We start from the raw sequence: 20614 nt of genomic DNA, 5'->3' as shown, positions 1-20614 counted from the left end.
ACCACACTCACCCACAACCAAGGCAGGCAGCTTACCAATTCAAGGAAATTCTGCAGTGAAGATCCATCCACCCAAGGCCTGGGGGCAAAGGAATCATGTGACCTCCAACAGCTGCCCAGTCCCAAGTTCCCCCTTGACATTCTAAGTGACTGACTGTTTCCAGATCACTTTACTGAATCATGTGGCTGCCCACAGTGGGAGTGTAGTTTTGCTTTTAATTACATCAGTCATTACCTGAATCCACACAACCACAAAAACTTCACTTACCAAGCTGTGTCTTCCATGAATATTCCTTCTCTTTCTAACTGCATAAATAGTTCTCCTCCTACAAAGGAAAAGTTATTAGGAATAAATATCTTTACTTGCAATCCTCTTCTAATGAGTTTGTACTTTCTTCTACCTGTAAGACTGAGTTCTTAAAAAAACAAAACAGACAAACAAAATCTCCTAAAAACTGAGGTTTTGAAGTCTCCAGGAAGCTATTTTTAGCAGTATTCTTATTCTACAAAACATCTAAGTTTAAGAACTAAAATTGGCTTGGAATTACAGTTTTAATACCTTTAAATTTCAAAATATATACAGATTTCAGGCCTGGAGTTTAAAAGTCTTGATTAAAAATAGTACACAATGAAGTCACCCAAATTTTAGTGAAAATGACATTCCTATTTTTCAGAACTCTTATATAAACTGAATGAAAATGACAGTTACATAATTTGAGTATCAAAGTAAATATTGATAAAGGATTATATTGTTCTGAATAATTGTTTTTTTGCGATTTATTTTTATTATTTATACAGTATTCTGCCTGCATGCATGCCTGTAGGCCAGAAGTGGGCACCAGATCTCATAGATAGTTATGAGCCACCACCATGTGATTGCTGGGAACTGAACTCAGAACCTCTGGAAGAGCAGCCAGTGCTCTTAACCTCTGAGCCATCGCTCCAGCCCTGTTTTGAGTAATCTTAAAATCCAGGCACCCATTATGATGTAAATAAATTAACAGATAAAGTTTTCAACGAATAAAGGAAAGCTCTGTATTGCAGCAGAATGCCAAGTACAATAATAAATGAAGTGGCGGGATGGAGTACGAAAACACCAGGGTTAAAAGTCAAGAACCAATGGATGCCAAAACTGGACCCGAAAGCCTGATGAGATAAGATACTGAGGTAATCCCAAAGTATCTCCTCAAGAGACACTTACTAATTCCAAAGGGGAAAAACGGGCAGACACCATGTGACCAAAATGAACATCAACATCAGTGGGACAAAGATTTAAATGTCATGCATTTCTGTTCCGAACTGCTGAGAAGGAACACAATGTTACTTGACAATTCTGTCAAAAAGGTATAACCTGAATCTATTCCTAAAGAAACATCAGATAAACCCAAAGTGATGGCTTTCCACAGAAACTAGACTATGGTCTTATTAAAAAATATCAACATGATAGACAAAGCCAGACTAAGGAACTGTTCCAAATTAAAGAAAACTAAGAGATCTTAGTATATTAATTTTAATTTCCTAATTACTTTATTGCTCTAGTTACATAAGAAAATGTCCTTGAATTTAAAAAGTAAATGCTAGAGTTTTGGTTATAAAAATCTTGAACAGCACAAAAATGTTGACTGTATCTGGGTGCATATGTATGTACACACATGCATATGCGAGAAGGGGGAGATAGCACATGATGGGTCGTGAAGGGTCTGGTGAAGGCACACAGGAGCTCCACACTATCTGGAGGACCTACATGAGGACTCTTGTACTACCCATAAATCTGTATCAATCTGAAATTACAACGTAAAGTCACAAAATAAGTAGCATTAACAAAAAGTGTGAAATTCTGCAACTTTCAGGTCCATGATAAGACCTATTATGAAACCCATTTCTTAGAAATCGTAGGTATGCCAGGCCTGGTGGGCACATACCAGCACTCAGGTCACTCTCTGAGTTTGAAGCCAGCCTGGTCTACATAGTGGGTTCCAGGACAGCCAGAGCTATATAAAGAGATCCTGTCTCAAAAAAAAAAAAAAAAAAAAAAGAAAAAAGAAAAAGCCACATTTATTTGTGTATCTTCTATGGGAATCACAACCTTGTACCAATACACAGGAGGCGAAAGCAGGACTGCAACACAGGCTACATGGTGAGCTCCAGGCCAGCCTGTTTACAGAGGCCCTGTCTCAAAACCAAACAAACAAACGGAGGAATGAATGAAATAAAACAAATAAAAGGGCATGGGGGGATGGTACGTTCCCAGAGGGAAGCAGGTCCTTGAAAATGTGGTTAAAAGATATAGTTAAAAAACATTCAATAATTTATAATATTCTCAATAAACTTCCACATTTCAAGTTAGAAAGGAATACTTAATGGGACATGTGAATTACAGTAGCTATTCCAGCTTACTGTGTTAAATACTTGATTACAAAGAGATTTAAATAAAATTTTACAGACAGGAAAACCTTCCAAGTTTCTTTCATATTTGTCTGTAAATAGAACCATTTGTTCACATGTGAATTTCCTTCTTTAATTGTATTCATCAATTTTAAGGATTGTTCACAATGAGGAAAAGCACTTTTTACTGGAAAGTAATGTTTGAACCCAGTTTTTGGAGCAAATGTAAATAATTACATGAACTATGTACTAACCACTGAGATACTCAAGGATGAGGTAGAGTTTTCCACCGGTCTGAAAGGCATAAATTAAATCCACAATGAAGGGATGCTTTACTTCCTCCAGAATATTCCGCTCTGCTTTTGTATGAGCTGTATCTTTAGCATTTCTTACTATCATTGCCTAAAGGAAAAGAGATGATCTATAAGAACAAAATAGTGAACATTTTTATCCTACAGTAACTAGAAAAATCTATTTTATGCTTTTTAAGACTAATACAGAATAGTTCCTACTAGAAACTGAGATGGGTAATGGAAGCTACTCACTGCTTAGAAGTATCTAAACTTGCCAGAGTTTTGTATTAAACATGTAAATGATGTAAACAGATCAAGTTAATCAATATGCACTAACAGTTGAGGCCTTAGTGTGCTCCCGACTGTAGGCAAAGAGAGCAGAACTAATATAAGGAATCCTGTCTTTGGAGCCCAGAGTATCAGGAGAAGAGATGTCAATGGAGGCAGAACAGAACACTTGGATAAGCACAAGAACTGCACTCAACCTGGCAAGAAGCCTTCCTGAAGATGAGGAGAGCAAAACTGTAAAGTCAAGGTGAAATATGGAAGGTTAAAAAAGTATTCCCAATGAAAAGAGTTATGACAAAATGGGATGTGTCCAGGGAAGCCACAAGGTCAGTATGCTAATGAGCGGTTAGATTCAGCTGGAGGAGGAGACACAGGCTAGGAAACAGAAGGCTGTGCCTCCAGGCAAAGGTACTGAAAGCTCAGAGGCAAAGAAGAAGTACTGAGATGAGTGTAATGAACCCTCAGCTTTAGTGGAATTGTGGGGTTTAGGGAAGAAATGATACAAAGCAGGTGGCCAGTACAAGAAACTAAGGAAAGCGCCTTACAACTAAGACAATGAAGATAAGAAACAAAAATTAGAAAGCTAAAGGTTTATCATTTGTAGCCTAATTAGATTTAAGAATCAATGAAAGATAGGTGTAAAGGCACATTCCTATAATTTCAGTACTTAGACGAGACAGAGGCAGGAAGATCAGGAGTTCAGGGCCAGTTATAGTTATTAATTAATAAGTTTGAGACCAGCCTAAATTTACTAACAATACTAACATCAACCACAACAATAAGAGTGTTTTGGAGAAATTATGTACTTTTGTACACACCAAACATAAATTCTAGAAAATTACTTCAGTGATTAAACCCCCAGTATGAGACAAAAACACACATTATTAGTTTTGTAGACACTTTTGTGTGTACAAGACTGAAAACACTAAAAACAAACTTAATGGCTATATATAGGATATTGGCTGATAGCCTATAGAATCTACATATGCACAGCCATAAATAGAGTAAGAAGCATTTCTATGAAGGTGAAGTAAAAAAAAAAAAAAAACAAAAAAACAAAAACATATAAAGTACTGTGTCATTTCCCATACCTAATGTACATTCTACATTTGTGAAAGAATGAAGAAGTACAAACACAAACTGGCATGATGGCGAAAGCCTTGAATTCCAGTACTTGAAGACAGAGGCAGGAGAACCATTAGGTTTGAGGTTGGCCTATGCTGAGTCAGCCAGAACAACACCATAAGACCCTAACTCATGAAATCCAAGCAAACATATATCTGTTTCTATCTATAAAATTAAACACATCTCAGAAAGGCTCAAAGCTAACAGCAAGAGTGGTAAGAGAAAGACTTTTAAGTATATTTTCTGAGCAAAATCTCAATGGTTTGCCATCCATCATCTTTCGTTATCACAATTATAGTAATTTTGATTTCTGAATGTTAATAATTATATGCATTCCAAGAATAAAATGAACTGTAAAATAAAAGTAAGCACTACAGAAATACACAAACTTGGCCAGGTGTGGTGGCACAGGCCTTTAATCACAGCAGAAGCAGGTGAATTTCTGAGAGTTCAAGGCCAGCCTGTTCTTCATAATTAGCTCCAACACAGCCAGGATTATATAAAGGCAAACAAATAAAAACCCCTACAAATTAAATTTAGCAGAATGCTCTGATTTTACCACGGAAGCAGAAGGAAAGGTACTAAGTAAATGTAAACTGCATGCTCTTGGGCTGGGGAGGTGGTTTGGCTGGTGTTGCTCTTGTCTTGCATGCATGAAGCCCTGGGTTCAATCCCCAGCACCACACACAGGGAGTGGTGGTACAAGCCATAATCCCAGCATGCAATACATTGAGGCAGGAGGATCCCAGAACTTGAGCCCAGTCTGAGCGACAGTGAGTTCTAGGCAACCCTAAGCAACAAGCAGAAGATGCTATTTTTAAAACAAAACAAAACAAAACAAATTAATTGAAAAAAACAAAACAAAATTTTCATTAGCAGTATGTGAAACCACAATGAATTATAACAGAAATAAATAACACAGAGAAAAACAAATCAACAAATCTAAACTGGTTCTTTTCTGTCTGAGGGCTTTTGAGACAGGATCTCATTCTAAAGGCCAGGAGGGCCTTATACTGTTTCAGTACTCTGAAGTGTTGGGTTATAGGCATGAACCACCATGCCCAGCTCATACTGAGATATACATACATATATATATATATATATATATATATATATTCGAGACAGGGTTTCTCTGTGTAGCCATGGCTATCCTGCAATCACTCTGTACATCAGGCTGGCCTCAAACTCAAAGATCCACCTGCCTTTGTCACCCGAGTGCTGGGATTAAAGGCATGTGCTACCATGCCCAGCTTCCATATTGATTCTGTAGTTAACTCTTTTTTTTCCTCATTGCCCAGAGTGATCTTGAATTCCCGAGCCCAAGTGGTCTTCCTGCCCCAGTCAGCTTGGTAAGACACTGCCCCTGGTACCAATTCAATTTTTTGTTTTTCTATACTTTTCTTTGAATTTGGTGCCATGTATTCCAGGCTGATCTCAAACTCACTCTACACTGTAGACAAGACTGACTCTACACTTCTGACCCACTTCTCTGCATCTTGCAAGCTAAGTTACAGGCATGCATGTGCCCAACAAAGTGTACATAGTTTCTGGATCAAATCCAGGGCTTTGTGCATGCTAGATAAGCATTTTAACAACTGAGCCACAGGTCCAACCCTTTCTGGGATTGAGAAATGGTTTTACTCAACAGCCCAGGCTAGCTTCAACTTACATTAGTTCCTAAACGCTGTGATTATAGGTGTGTGCCACTATGCCCAACTTCTGGCTTTGGTTCTTTAAAAAGAAAATACATTATTATTCTCTCTCCTTCCTTCCTTCCTTCCTTCCTTCCTTCCTTCCTTCCTTCCTTCCTTTCTTTTTAAGAAAAATTTCTTGCCACACATGGTGGTACACACCTTTAAACCCCAGAACTTGGGAGGCAGAGGTAGGGGAATCTCTGCAAATTCAAAGCCACAATTGAGCACCAGGACAACCAGGAGTACATAGAGACCTTGTCTCAATAAACAAAACTTTTCTTCATTTTAACTGTGTGCATATGTGGAGGAGGGTGGTATGTGCAGGTGTCCTCCGAGGCCAGGAGCATCAGATTAGAGTTGGAACTGCAGGTGCTTGTGAGCCAAACAACAGATCTGGACTCTTCAAAGATAGTTAATTCCATAAAAGACAATTTTTTTTTTTTTTTTTTTTTAAGAATAAGGAATGGCTCTGCAGTGAACTAAAGACACAAAACCATTTACAATGGTGCATGCCTGCAATCCCAGCACTCAACAAGTAGAAATAGAAGGAATGTGAGTTCAGGGTTATCCTCCGTTACACAGTGAGTTAGAGGCTAGCTTGAACTACTTGAGACTCTGTTTTCTAAAAAAGGACAACTGGGAAAGTTTGAACATAGACTATATATTAAGAAACAGTATTGAACAATTAATGTTAACATTTCAAAGTACAATAATTATACAGCAGTTATACTGGCGTATAAAAACACCTGTAATTATAAACACAATTTAGGGGTATTACAGTGTCTATAAGTAACTCTCAAATAACACAGCAAAAACTGAAATTAAAAATCTGAATGGAAGGTAGGCACGATGGCAGACGCCTGTAATCCCAGCACTCAGGTAGGCAGAGGCAGGCAGATCTATGTGAGTCTGAGGCTAGCCTGGACTACAAAGGGAGTCCAGGACAGCCAGAGAAACACAGAGAAGCTGCACAGAGAAACCCTGTCTCAAAACACCAAAATAAGTAATAAATAAATGAATAAATGAATGCATAAATAAATAAATATTTTTGGAAAATTGAATGGATAGGGGTAGAGAAATGCTCAACAGAAAACCCAGGGTCAGTAAGTAGCACCCACAAGGCAGCCCATAAAGAAACCTCTGAAACTCCAGTTCCAGGGTCTCTGATGACTTCTGGCCTCTGTAGGCAGTGCACACACAAGGCGCACAGACATATATCCAAGTTAAACACCCATACACATAAAATAAACAAATCACTTTAAAATAAAAGTTAAAAATAGACCAACTCAGGCAGGTATGGTGGTGCACACTTGTAATCCCAGCACTCAGGGAGGCAGAGGCAAGTGGATCTCTGTGAGTTTGAGGCCAGACTGGTCTAGAAAGGGAGTCCAGGACAGCCAAGACTACACAGAGAAACACTTTCTCAAAAAAATCAACCAACTATCCAAATAACAAACAAACAAAAATTAAAACTGTGGTACAAGCCTTTAATTCATGCCTTTAATAAATCAGGAGGCAGAGGCAGGTGGATTTCTATTCTAGGCTACCCAGGATTACAAAAAGAGACCTCATATCAAACTAACAAAAAAAAAAAAAAAATTAAAACTGGTAATAAAAGTTAAAGCAAGACACACCATTATAAAGTTTTGAAACAAAAACATTAGAAATAAAAAAGACCTGGGGGCTAGAGAGATGGCTCAGAGGTTAAGAGCACTGGCTGCTCCTCCAATAGGTCTTGAGTTCAATTTCCAGCAACCACATGGTGGCTCGTAACTATTCATAGTGAGATCTGATGCCCTCTTCTGGCATGCAGGCAGAATACTGTACACATACATACATACATACATACATAAATCTTGAAAAAAAAAAAAAAAAAAAAAACCAGAAAAGAAAAGAAAAAAGAGCCGGAAAGGTGGCGATTAAGAACAGTTGTTTCTCTACCAGAGGACCCAGGTTTGATTCCCAGTACCTTCATGGTAGATCACAAACTCTTATACTAGGTCCAGGGTATCTGACAGTCTCTTCTGCATGCCTTGTACCTACAGCATAAAGGAGGCTGAGACAGGAAGGAAGACTGGAAAGTTGAGGCCAGGCTAGGTTACATAGCAAGACTCTGGCTCAAAAATACAATATAAAAACTATAAATCTGTAAGGCACACACCTTTAACTCCAGAACTCTGGAAGCAGCAGGCAACTTTGTGAGTTTGAGGCCAGCCTGGTATATGAGCTAGAGTACAGTGAGGCTCCGTCTCAAAAAAAAAAAAAAAAAAAAAAAAAAAAAAAAAAAAAAAAAAAGGCCGGGTGGTGATGACGCAGGCCTATAATCCCAGTACTTAGGAGGCAGAGGCAGGAGGATCTCTGTGAGTTCAAGACCAGCCTTGTCTACAAAGAGAGTTCCAGGACAGCCAGGATTGTTACACAGAGAAATCCTGACTCAAAAAAAATGAAAATAAAAAAGGACAATCAAAGGCTGCGGGTATGACTCAGTAGTACAATGCTCACCTAACACAGTAAAACATGAGAATCATAGCTGGGGAGAATGTTCAGTCGGTAAAATCTTTGCCTTACAAGTATGAGGACCTGAGTTTGACTCCCAGAGAACCCATGTAAACACCAGATATGGTAATGCATGTCTATAATCCCAGGGCTTTTACAGCAACGATGGGAAGCAGAAGACAGGAAACGCTCAGAAGTTGAGTGGATCAGCTAGTCTGCTGTATACAGTGGAGAACAACACAAGATCTTGCCTCAAACAAGGTGAAAAGTGAGGCCCAACACCCATCTTCCTCTGACCTCCATATGCACACAATGGGACATGAACACCTGTAGTCACACAAAGATTGAAAAATAAAAAAATTAAATTTAAAATATGAATCAAGCTTGTTCTAATGACATTAGTGCAGTACTAGGAAACAGAGGAGAAGTTAGTGAGGACCCAGAGCTCTACTCTGGTATGTTTATTGTCACAGTACTATCAACAGCTCCCAAATCCCTCTGGACTTCCCCTTAAACTAAGCTCCACACTTTCTATTCAACAATCTGCTTTGATATTTGCTTGGTTATCAGCTATGTGAACTCAGCTATGAAAGAAGTAGTAACTTGTCTAGTAACATGTCTAGCATGCTGCACACTGGTAAATTATGCCTGAATTTGGAAGGTTGAGACAACAAAATCATGAGTTCAAGACCAGCCTGGACTACATTCTGAGCCTGTTTAACCACCACCACCACCAAAAACAACAAAAGTTGTAAACAAAAATCTTCAAGAACTCTTCCTCAAGGCAAGATGGTCACTACAACAATATATATAAATAAAGAATACAAATATAAATAAAGAAATACAAAGTCATGTCATGCAGAAAACAGGATGGAATAGTGAAGGACTCAAGATTCAAGGACTGTGGCGAAGGGACATGTCTAGAGAACCAACAGCACAGACAGGAAATAGGGAATAAAAGGCTCCTAAGGAAGCTAGGCACAGTCGTGCACACCTGCAATCTCAAGAGGTGAAGGCAGGAGAGCCAGACGTTCAAGGCTAGTCTTGGTTGCATGAGACCCTATCTCACCAACACAAACAAAAACTAGAGAACACAATAGTAGAATCAATGAAAAATCAACCAAGAGGGCAAGATAGAAAACAGGTAAATTGGGAGTGAAAGAAATTAAAATTCCTTTAAAAAAAAAATTATTGCATGTGCGTTGGTGTTTTGCCTACATGTGACTATGTGAAGGAGTCAGAGCCCCTGGAGCTGGAGTTACAGACAGTTGTGAGCTGCCATGTGGGTGTTGGGAATTGAACCCAGGTCCTCTGAAAGAGCAGCCAGTGCTCTTAAAGCCTGAGTCATCTCTCCAGCCCCTATTTTTTTTTAATGATTTATTTTATTTTATGTGTATCGGTGCTCTTCGTATTTGTATGTGTATGTAAGAGTGCTCAATATCCTGGAGCTGGAGTTACAGACAGTTGTAAACTGCCATGTGGGTGCTGGGAATTGAACCTGGGTCTTTTGGAAGCGCAGCCAGTGCTCTTAACCAATGAGCCATTCTCCAGCCCTGATTCTTATCTATCTTAATAGGAAATAAACACATAATCAAGAACTTCTGTATAAAAAGCAGTAATAATATGCTTACTACTTAGAAATATGGAGACCAGAAGCTGACAGTACAGAGAACAATGAAAAAATGCTCTTCTTTCTACCCTCCCCAGAAATAAACAAAATGTACCTCACAATATAGTTCCCACCCTACAAGTAGAAATGTTAAAATACTTTTCTTTTTCCCTTCCTGGGGAAAGGGTGCTGCAGATAAACCCAGGGCCTCATATAGACTGAACATGCACTCTAACCCTGAGTTAAAACCACAGTGTCTACAGACACATTTTTCTGACTGAAAAGTTTATAGGAATTAAAGAGTAGAAAGTGAAAAAGGGGAAAATAGTCACCTTTTTGAGCACCTTCATGGCAAATATCTTCCCAGTATTCGCTCCTGTTACTTTTCGTACTTGAAAAACCTAAAGAAATGAGTGTTTGCATGTTATCAAAAGCCAAACCATGCAGGTCACCTTCCATTATTCCTACTCAAGAAACATGTGACACTACTGTTTATACTATAAAAAGTACATCACAAATGACAGTGCACAAAAATGATCCATTAGAAGAAGCCACATTTTAGGATTTACTGTAAAATGTGCTTTGCTGCCACCTGATGGCAGTGTTGGGAAATACCCAATTTAACAGCATTGACAAAATCCTAGTTCACTAGCAGAAACTATGAGTGCTCCTACACTTGGAAAGCAAATTCCTGTTTTTCACATAAATTTATTCCAGGGATTGCTATTATTTCACAGAAAACTAACAACTGACAGATTTTCAGTCACTCCATTAAAATGGCTTCTTACCCAATACTTTTAATTAACAACTAATATATGTAAGATTCAAAGTGTTACATAGTCACAATGATTAGACCATATTTGAGTGCCCATAATCTTAAGAACTTCAAATGTCACACTGCTAGGCACTGACACTAGAACAGTATAGATAGTTCTTGATTTAGTCAAGTTCTTAAACTGTCTCTTAAAAGCAAAGGTCTGGGGTATGAGTTGTCTTGGGCAGAACACATAAAAATGAGGTCTTAAGTTAGAAACCTAGGGCAAAACTATGAAAGCCCTTTTTTACAGTCTCTGAGCTTTTCTAACTATTTCTTAGATACTGCAAATCAAAGAAAATCCATTCAGATTCAAGCCTCAGTAACACATAATTTAACATACATCAAGTGGGGAGTGGTCTGCCCATGTTTAAAGGGGCACCCTACATAAGGTACCACTGGGTCAAAGAAAAGCACTCCTCGAAGAGCAGGGCTGACCTGGCACATTACCTGTTTACTTATTCACAAACACTGAAGCCTGCGTTATATCCATGTATAAGGGTAGGGAAGGAAGGAAACTGAACCTATATCCCTCAAATCATGCGAGTCATGGTCAGAACCTACGCTGAGGAACGGAGCCAATATCTAAAACCAAATTACCCAAGTTAAAGGCAGCTATTTAAAACATTGCCTACCTTTCCATAGCCCCCTTTACCAAGTACCCGAAGTAGCTCAAAACATTCTGGTCTGATTTTTTCTGGCCCTCTGTTCACACTAGTTTCTGAGATTTCAAATTTTTCACAATGTTCCATGCCACTGGGAAGAAAAGCAAAACCAGAAGTAAATTTGCAAAAAGTTCAATTATATCCAGCACATTGTTAGAAAGAAAAAAAAGATCCAATTAGGTAAAAGGAAACAAGTTCATGACAGTAAATTTAGTATGTGTGATCTAAGTTAATTGATGATCAATTCAATGACATGTCTTGGGTCAAGGTCAGGGCAGACTGTTTATCTGCTCACAGAACATGCTATGACTATTCATTTTCTTAAATATCAAGCATCCCCAACCTAGAAAATTAAAGCATGACTAAGCTGACCAAGTAAACAAGTCTTCTAGTTACTCAAATTTAGTTCATTTAAAATATTCATGGGAAGCTGGGCATGGTAGTGCATGCCTGTAATCTCAGCACTCTGGGAGGCAGAGGCAGGTGGATCTCTGTGAGTTAGAGGCCAGCCTGGTCCATAAAGGGAGTCCAAGACAGCCAAGGCTACACAGAGAAACCCTGTCTTGAAAAACCAAACAACAAAAAATAAAAAATGTTCATGAGATTACTTACTACCCAACATCATCTGCAACTTTAGCAGAAAATCTAGGATCTTTTAGAAATGACTCAATTAGTTGTTAATCAGCCCAGGCCTATCTCAAAGTGATTATGTAGCCCAGGCTGGCCTCAAAGTCAGCCTCCTGAGTGCAAGAACCACAGGTACTCACCGCCACCGCCAGGTTTGTTTTGCTTAAACGTTCTTGATAATAAAATATAGCTGCATTTCTTCCCATGCCTGACTTTTCCGAGTTACTAGCTTAAAGACTCCAAAAAGGAGTGGTGATTGTGTCTGACACGCACACACTTCCTCAAGGAGTAGTCCTGTCTTCTCCATCCCTGGCATGCTCTCCACTGGAGGGTGAGGAGCAGATTAAACACACACACACACCCCTAACAGAACCCATCCAACATGACTTAAACGTGCATTAATCTCTCTGGCTGAGTGACTTATTAAAGTATTTTGCGGTACTGGCAAAAATTTTTCAATAAGAAAAAGTTACAGATATAGTTTTAAATGAATAAGAATTCCTAACTCATAGTCAGTGTACTCTGAATTTATCTTTTTCTACACCCAGAATGTTAAAATACTTTATATTCAGCAACTCAATAAACAACTCTGTAAATATGAGTGGTGTTTAAAACAGATTACTAGATAGAACCCCCCAGACAGTGGGGTGGCGGCAGCACACGCTCATAATCCCCGCGCTCTGAGAGGAGAGGCAGGCAGATCTCTGTGAGTTTGAGGCCAGCCTGGTCTACAGAGTGAGTCTAGGACAGTCAGGGATACGCAGAGACACCCTGTCTCAAAAAACAACAGAACCCCTTGAGGCTATGAACCTCCTTGAGAGAAACAGCACAATAGAAGTTTTTTCATATACACTTACAGTTCATATGGTCCAACTCCCCCATGGTCCATGCTTTCATTTAACTGACCCTGAAAAATATTTTAAGTTTTAGAAATAAATAGCACCAGAAACTCATGCTTTCAAGTTTTTTCATTTTATACAACTAACTACAGCAGCCATTCATGCATAACCTAAAACAAAACCAAGTGAGCTTTCCTTCAGCAACTATGCTCATTGCCTATTAAGTATATAATTCTTTATTATGAAGCTAAAGGCATTACATTCTGAGATACTAAATTAAATTATATGCTTCTCTTGGGTAGATTAACACGGTATGAACTAAACATAAGATAACTACAAGTAGTCCAAGATATACAGTGTATAATGTGGCTAATCAAGGCAAAATAATTAACCAATAAATATAACGGTTAAACATCATATTGGCCAAACATTTATTCTAACCATAGAATAAGTGAAAACTGTAATGAACCTATTACGCACTGGCAATGAACAACTCCAAAATTAAATTGAGAAAATGCTGTTCACCACAGAATCAGTAAGAAGAGCTTATATGGTCGGGTGTGGTGATACAAGCCTTAATTACCAACACCTGAAAGGCAGAAGCAGGCAGATTTCTGTGAATTTGAAACCAGCATGGTCTACATAGTGAGACCCTGTGTTAAAAAAACAAATGACAACAAAACAAAAAACCCAGTAATTTCTACGCGGGGCTGGGTCAGGAGAATGTGCTGCTCTTATAAGAGGGCCCAATGCCAGTTCTGAGGACACACGAGAGGCAGTTCACGACAGTATTGTAGCATGTGCAGGACTGGGGAAGGACTTGAAACCCTTGTCTTCCTCAGGTACCTCCAGTCATATGCACACAAGCATACACACACAAACAAACATAATTTAAAATAAAATCTTTTTTTTTTTTTTAAGTATGGCTTACATGTTTGCCACGGTACTGCAATATCTGGCAAAACAGTAAGACTCTACCTAATAATGAATGAGTGAATAAATGAATGAACGAACGAACGAGTAAAAAAATTCTTTTTAGAAAGTAGGAAAAAAAGGCAAGCTTGGTGGAATAGGCCTATCATCAAGTCTAACTACTTGATTAAGAGATTGAGATTATAAATTCAAGAACTGAGTGTGCTCACAGTCAGCCTGAACTTGACAAGGCCTGACCTCATATCAAAAAACAAAAGGTCTTGAGATGTATCTCAGGGAGAGAACACTGGACTGGTGTGCGCAAAGCCCCGGGTCTGATCCTCAGTACATCTAGCTCCTCCACTCCCCCATAAGCTAAAAAGTTAAACCACAGAAAAAAATAAAAAAATATAATTTTGAAAAACAAGTTAGTATCTAAATAGGTGTTTCTTCAAAGACAAAAAAATGAACACAGAAAAATATTCAACATTAATACTAGAAGGAAACACACTAATCGACATCTTCCCATTCACTAGAACTGCAGAGAAAGGAGAAAGGGAGAGGACAGGAAGAAGAGGGGACAAGGAGAGGGAAGGAGCCATCAGACCCTGCTAGTGTGAATGTAAAATGTAGAAGTACTCCAGAAAATAGTTTGGCAAGCTCTTAAAAAGTTTAACATAGCCCGATTGGACAGATGGCTCAGCAGTTAATTTTAAGAGCACTGGCTGTTCTTCCAGAAGACCCAGGTTAAATTTCTAGCATCCAAATAGTGGCTCACAAGTGTCTGTAACTCTGGTTCAGGACATCTGACATCTTCTGGCCTCTGAGGGCAACATACAACATGAAAGTGGCATACAGATACACATCCAGACAAAATATACCTACACATAAAGTATCTTTTAAAAAGTTAAACACAGTCTGGGAGTGGTGGTACATCTTTAATCCCAACACTCTGGAAGCAGAGGCAGGAGGATATCTATGAGTTCAAGGCCAGCCTGGTCTACATAGGGAGTACTGGGACAGCCCGTGCTAATAGGGAGGCCCTATCTTAAACAAACAAAAAGGTTAAACATAGCTGGGCAGAGTTGCAGAGATGGCTTAGTGACTAGTAGAACTGGCTGCTCTTCCCAAGAATTAGGGTTCAATTCCCTGCACCCACATGGTAGGTACAAAAGCATTAATAATTCCACTCCCAGAGAACACAATGCCATTTTCTGGCTCCCAATTGCACTATATACACATGGTGTGCACGTATAATAGAAATATGAATAAAAATAAATATATTTTTAAAAGTTGGGCACAGTGTAAAGTGCCTTTAATCCCAACACTTGCAAGGCAGAGGCAAGCAGATCTCTGTGACTTCCAGGCTAGCCTGTTCCACATAGAGTTCCAGGCCAGGCTAGCCAGGGACTAAGACCCTGTATTCAAAAACAAACCAACAAACAAAAATGCCAGTGAACCAGGTTCTTTAGTTTCTGTCATTCATAAAATCTCAGGTAAGTCTTAAAGGCAAAAGACTAATCTCTCTCAGATGTGATAAAACTGGTGTTACAGAATTGTTTTTTCTCCTTTGTAAAATTTTGTTGTTATTGTTGTTTTGTTTTTGAGACAAGGTTTCTTTGTGTAGCCTTGGCTGTCCTGGATTCACTTTGTAGACCAGGCTGGCCTCAAGCTCACAGAGATCTACCTGCCTCTGCCTTACCAAATGCTGGGATTACAGGCGTGTGCCACCGTGCCCAGACATAATTGTTTTTTTCTTTAATGTTGGCTTTACCTAATTCTAAATGGCCATAATTTTTTTTTTCCTTTAATGTTGGCCTTACTTAATTCTAAATTAAAGGGCACAGAGTAGTTAACAGCGAAGCTCCTTTGAAGCCACCTCAGAGGACACGCCCTCAGGCTGAGGCTCATTTCCGGAGCCTGTCCTACCATCTGCACCTGCACTGCTAATTTCCTACCGTTACTTTACAGAACAGGGACATCTGAGGCACAGTTCTTTGTGGCCACTCACTGCACCTTCTCAAAACCTCTCACTTTAAGATTCTGCCTGTATGAAGCAGAACCCTGCAAGGCCACGTATTATACAAGATAGAATTGTGTCAAACTAGCCTACCCCAGTGAGTATTTGCAAAATTTTAAGTTAAAGACGTCTGTAAAAGATAATGCATACACATAATACATGCAATAACAATTAATGAAAAAGGCCATGAATTAAAAGGAGAGCAGGAAGGAGTATATGGGAGGGTTGGGAAGGAGAAGAGAAAAGGGAGAAAGGCTGTGGTTATAATCTCATATTTTTTTTAAATCTATCTAAACTTGAATTAATAAGCATGAAATCTTAATGAAAGTTGAGTACTTCATAAAAATTAAAACGAATTATTCCCCAATGGGAAAAATTATCCTTAACCAGACATGAAAAAAAGCAAACATCCAAGCCATATGCTGGCACATGTAACTCTAGGGCAATAGGCTCTGAGCTTGCTGCTGAGTGGGCCTACACAGTGAGGCCATATTTTGAAACACAAAGCAGGGAGGGGGCATACTCTGAGCATGGTAGGGCACACCTGTATTTCCAGCACTGGGGGGGTGGAGGGAGGGAGTCTATGCCATTTGCTACCCGATCTCAAAAACAATAAATAGCCAAAATGTGGTGTTTCACACCTTGAGAGACAGAAGCAGATGGATCTCTGTGAGCTCCAGGCTAGCCAGGGCTACAGAATGAGGTCCCATCTTAAAAAAAATTTAATCAAAAGAATAAATAATGAACACACACGCACATGCGATCTCCAACTCATGCCATGCTATACGTGTAGAGGTCAGGGGGCAACTTGGGGAAGTTAGCTCTCTCTTTCCATCATGTAGGTTCCAGGAATCAAGCATCAAACTCAGGTTTGTCAGCCTGGCAGCAAGCTCCTTTACCCCCTGAGCCATCTGCTGGGGCCTAATAAGAAACTTTTTTTTTTGAGACCGGGTCATTCTATGTAGCCCTGGCTATAACTTGCTTTAAGACCAAAATGGCCTTGAACTCAGAGATCCACCTGACTACTGGGATTAAATGCATGTGCTAACACACCAGGCAGTATGCCCTAACTTTCTGTCCAACGAAAATCTGCTATCTCATTCTAAAACTTGTGTAATATGTCTTTCCAATTATTTCCAATTTTTAGCTGGAAGAAAAGCAAAGCAACATCTAAATTTTCATAATCGAACAAAATTCTCCAGAGGAAAATTTTGCCTTAGTTTCAACTTATTACCATAGAAATACAGAGAAATAGAAGACGACAAAAAAACAAAAAACAAACAAACAAACAAAAAAACATCAAAATCCTCTTAATCATTATTGTGACTACCCATTATTTTATTCCTCTAAGGTTTTTGGTTTTTTTTTTTTTAAACTTAGATAACTGACTTTTTCAGCTTTATCTACAAATTATCAATTTAGTTTCATCATATACTGTCTGAAGAATTAACTCAATAAATGTCTATACTTACTAATATACACTCACCCAGTACACAATACCTACAAAAGTGTTATCTGTGATCAATGATTAAAAACAAATAAGCAAAATACTATAGTTCTAAAAACATAGCGGCTCTGGTTACGTGCATTTGTTATTGAGTGGCTATGTACAGCTGAGGGTAAAATTACTTGGAACTCAGCAATGGCTGGTGCTGACAAGCTCCAGTACATGAACAAGCAAAATGCCCAATAAGCCAGGGTATTTTGAGAAATCTTCAAATTTTATTTCTTTTTACCCTCACTTTATAGAAAAGGAAAAAATATCAACTTACACTAGGTCCCACAGCTAATGAGTATGGCCCTATTTTTCTTTTTACTGAATTCAACTTGACATACAAATAGGCACACTGTGAATAAGGCTAATAAATGCAATCAAAAATCTCTGCAGGGCTGTGAGTTCTTCGGGTAAAGGACCTTGTCACCAACCCAGATCTCCTGAGTTCACTCTTCTGGACTCCCAGTGTTATACCACGGCATGATGAGAGCGCACACGGAGCTTACACAGCCATGTACACACACAAACACATGCACACACACACTTGTGCACAAATAAAGAAATGCAGTAGCAATCTGAAGAAGATTCTATGAAGGAGCCAACAAAATGGCTCAGCTGCTAACAACCCTGGCTACCAAGTGTGAGGACCTGAGTTTGATCCTCAGACTCCTCACATGATGGAAAGAGAGAGCTGACTCTCCCAAGTTGTCCTCTGACACCCCCCATCTCCCCCATCAAAATAAATATATATGAAAGAAAAAACCTATGTGCAGGCTGGATTTGGGGGTGCAAACCTATATCCCAGCACTCAGGAGACAGAGGCAGGAGGATCAAGGAAAACCACATGCTGAAGGGCAATATGGGCAATGCAGCAGGCCCATGTCAATCAAATTTATCAAGCTCAAGTTTCCAGGCTCACAATTTCCAGGAGCAAGTGCTCACCCACTGGGCCATCTCTGTGGTTCAAGATATTTAAATCTATACAATAGGATCTGGTGAACTGAATCAAAAGACACTAATTGTGAGCAATCACTTCTCTGGCTTATGCCTCAGTTTCCTTACTATAAAAGAAAGAAGTGAAGCTACTCTGACATACACCAATGTAAAGAAAGGTTTACAAAATAAACTAAAAGTTGTACATTCACCATAGGAAACATAAGATGTTCTAAGAACCTAAAATATCCCCATACTTCAAATATAAATTAATTTTTTTCCAGAGTAATCTAGACTGACTCTCTTTAGATAGCTGACCCAATCCGTTCCAACGCTTTCCCCTTATTCACTCTGAGACATTGAGACATCTCTTAGAGACACGCTCATCAAGGCCTGGCCTGCATGCCGTCTATATTCTTGGCACTCAGGAACCTGATACAGGAGAATTTGCAAACTCAAAAACACATTCAAGTTTGAAACCACCTGGCTTCATAGTGACACAATGTTTTGGGGTTTTTCTTTTTTTAAGAATGCACTCAGCTGGGCAGGCGGATCTGTTAGTTTGAAGCCAGCCTGGTCTACAAAGAGAGTCCAGGACAGCCAAGGCTACACAGAGAAGGGGCGGGGGAAGAACACACTTAAGAGAAACATTTCAACTCTGAAAGAAGCATCTTCTTCAAAATCCTCTTTAACTAGTTCTCCTCTTCCTTCCTTCCCTAAAGATGTGGTCACATTCATTCATGATCCACCTTTCCTATCCCCTCCTCTACACCTTTCAGAATCCTTCCTGCAAAAAAAAGCCCAAGAGCTGTTCCTGGAGTACATTAAGGAGAAAATAAAAAAAGACCCCAGTCCATACGAAAAATCATAATACAATACTGTACTCTCAAAACATGAACCCATAGACTAAAAATTCCACCAGTAACTTACGACAGTATTCACATAAAGCAACCCTCTTACCAGTTTACTCTCTGGCCCTACTCCAAAAACCACTGCCATATGGAACCAATATAACTAAGCAGTGTATCATATTTATAATTAAAGTAATCCTGTATGTGTTTCAAATTTAGAACTCACCACATTTGATTAAAAAGCTAAGTGGAATTCCACATGAAAAATGAGTTTTAAAAGTGCATGTAATACCCACATTTGGAACTGTGTAATTCTGACTGAGAGTCACTTGATTATGAAAAGAATAATACTATGTCAGCCCACTTTATTTCATAAAGTGTTCAAAGTCCTTTATACATAGCATTTCAATCTTTTGCAGAAGGGCCAATACACCGAAGAAGGAAAACTGGGAATAAGAAGGAGGGCCCTATGCAAATACAGCAAATACCTAACATCAGCCATAAATCCATATTCTTATACAGACGATGGCATTTAAGACCTAAATCACCTTGAGGTTATTTACTGATGACATTTGTCCACAATTGGTTCTTTAGTTTGACATCTTATTTTTTTTTTTTAACCTTCGGTATATTTTATGTTTCAATGAATACCACTGTAGAAGTGATATTCCATAAAACTACCAGGACAGCAAAGGTAAAAACCGAGACGTGCATTAGAAAAGTGATTCTAAAATTAAACTTCAGCAAGGAAAGCCTTCACACCACTCACAAGACTCTGTTCAAGCAATTTATTTTTGGCGAGACAAATCACAGCTGTCAACACTGGTTTTTTTTTTTCCTTCCCCACCCTACAATTACATAAATTATTCCGAAAAAATATATACAGACAACTTCGACTTGAGGGAAATCAACTTACAAATGCCGTGTGTCATTATGAATGTCTTTTTTTTTTTTTTTTTTTTTTCTTTAAAAAGTCACACGGAAGGGGGGTTAAAAATAAAAGGCAAACAAACAAACCCTGGAAGATGCAGCAGAGCCCCCTTGCTCCCGAAATAAAACTCCTGGTGGCTGTAACAGCAGCGGTAGTGCTACTCCCGACAGAAGTTTTCAGCTGTCACTTCTAACAGCTGAGCGCTTCCTAGGAGAGAAGCGACAGGCCGAGAAGAGAAGTGGTTGTGGGGAGTCCGAAGATTTAAGACTTGCAATCTTACACTCCAAAAGGAAAACCCTTCCGCGCCTCACCTGCACTTCGGGGACACCCCGCAACATCAGCCCTCCCCATCCCCGCACCCCCACGGCACACGCTCACACCACCCGGGCCACATCCAAGACCCACAGCTCGACCAGCCGACCGCGCGCCTTTTCTCCTCCGCGCCCCGGGAGCAGCGCTCGGGGCTGCGCTCAGCTCGGGAGGAGGGCGAGCCCGGCACCTGCGCGCCCCGCAGAGGCCTCACACCTAGGGCCGGGGCCGCCCCGCCCGGTCCCCCGCTCGGCCGCGCGGCGCCTCGGCTCCTCGCGGAGACCGCTCGCGTCCCCCCGGGTCTCCGCGCCCCAGGACACGCCAGGCTT

The 20614-nt window shown here is 39.6% G+C and overlaps 1 protein-coding gene across 5 annotated transcripts in view; it reads right to left on the bottom strand.

Annotated features, from left to right (window-relative positions):
- Rps6kb1 (ribosomal protein S6 kinase B1) overlaps positions 1 to 20614 on the bottom strand; it is a 36552-nt gene that overhangs the window by 15577 nt on the left and 361 nt on the right. For 3 of the 5 annotated variants that reach the window (XR_009592855.1, XM_060387069.1, XM_060387070.1), the window contains exons 2-7: positions 12853 to 12902; positions 11339 to 11459; positions 10222 to 10290; positions 2639 to 2786; positions 268 to 325; positions 36 to 78 (exon numbers count right to left, since the gene is read on the bottom strand). Coding sequence is in view for 4 of the 5 variants with exons in the window: in XM_060387069.1 (XP_060243052.1) it covers positions 36 to 78; positions 268 to 325; positions 2639 to 2786; positions 10222 to 10290; positions 11339 to 11459; positions 12853 to 12902 (489 nt within the window). In the remaining variant the exon portion in view is untranslated. Of the gene's footprint in view, positions 1 to 35; positions 79 to 267; positions 326 to 2638; positions 2787 to 10221; positions 10291 to 11338; positions 11460 to 12852; positions 12903 to 20062; positions 20184 to 20614 lie in introns of those variants that run through there. The other 2 variants (XM_060387068.1, XM_021645844.2) reach the window with 2 other exon arrangements.

The sequence above is a fragment of the Meriones unguiculatus genome, chromosome 7 (assembly GCF_030254825.1).
Source record: "Meriones unguiculatus strain TT.TT164.6M chromosome 7, Bangor_MerUng_6.1, whole genome shotgun sequence".
In the NCBI taxonomy this organism is placed as follows: Eukaryota; Metazoa; Chordata; class Mammalia; order Rodentia; family Muridae; genus Meriones; species Meriones unguiculatus.
The sequence above is the reverse complement of the archived record's forward strand: the minus strand, read 5'-3'. Positions and strand labels throughout refer to the sequence as shown.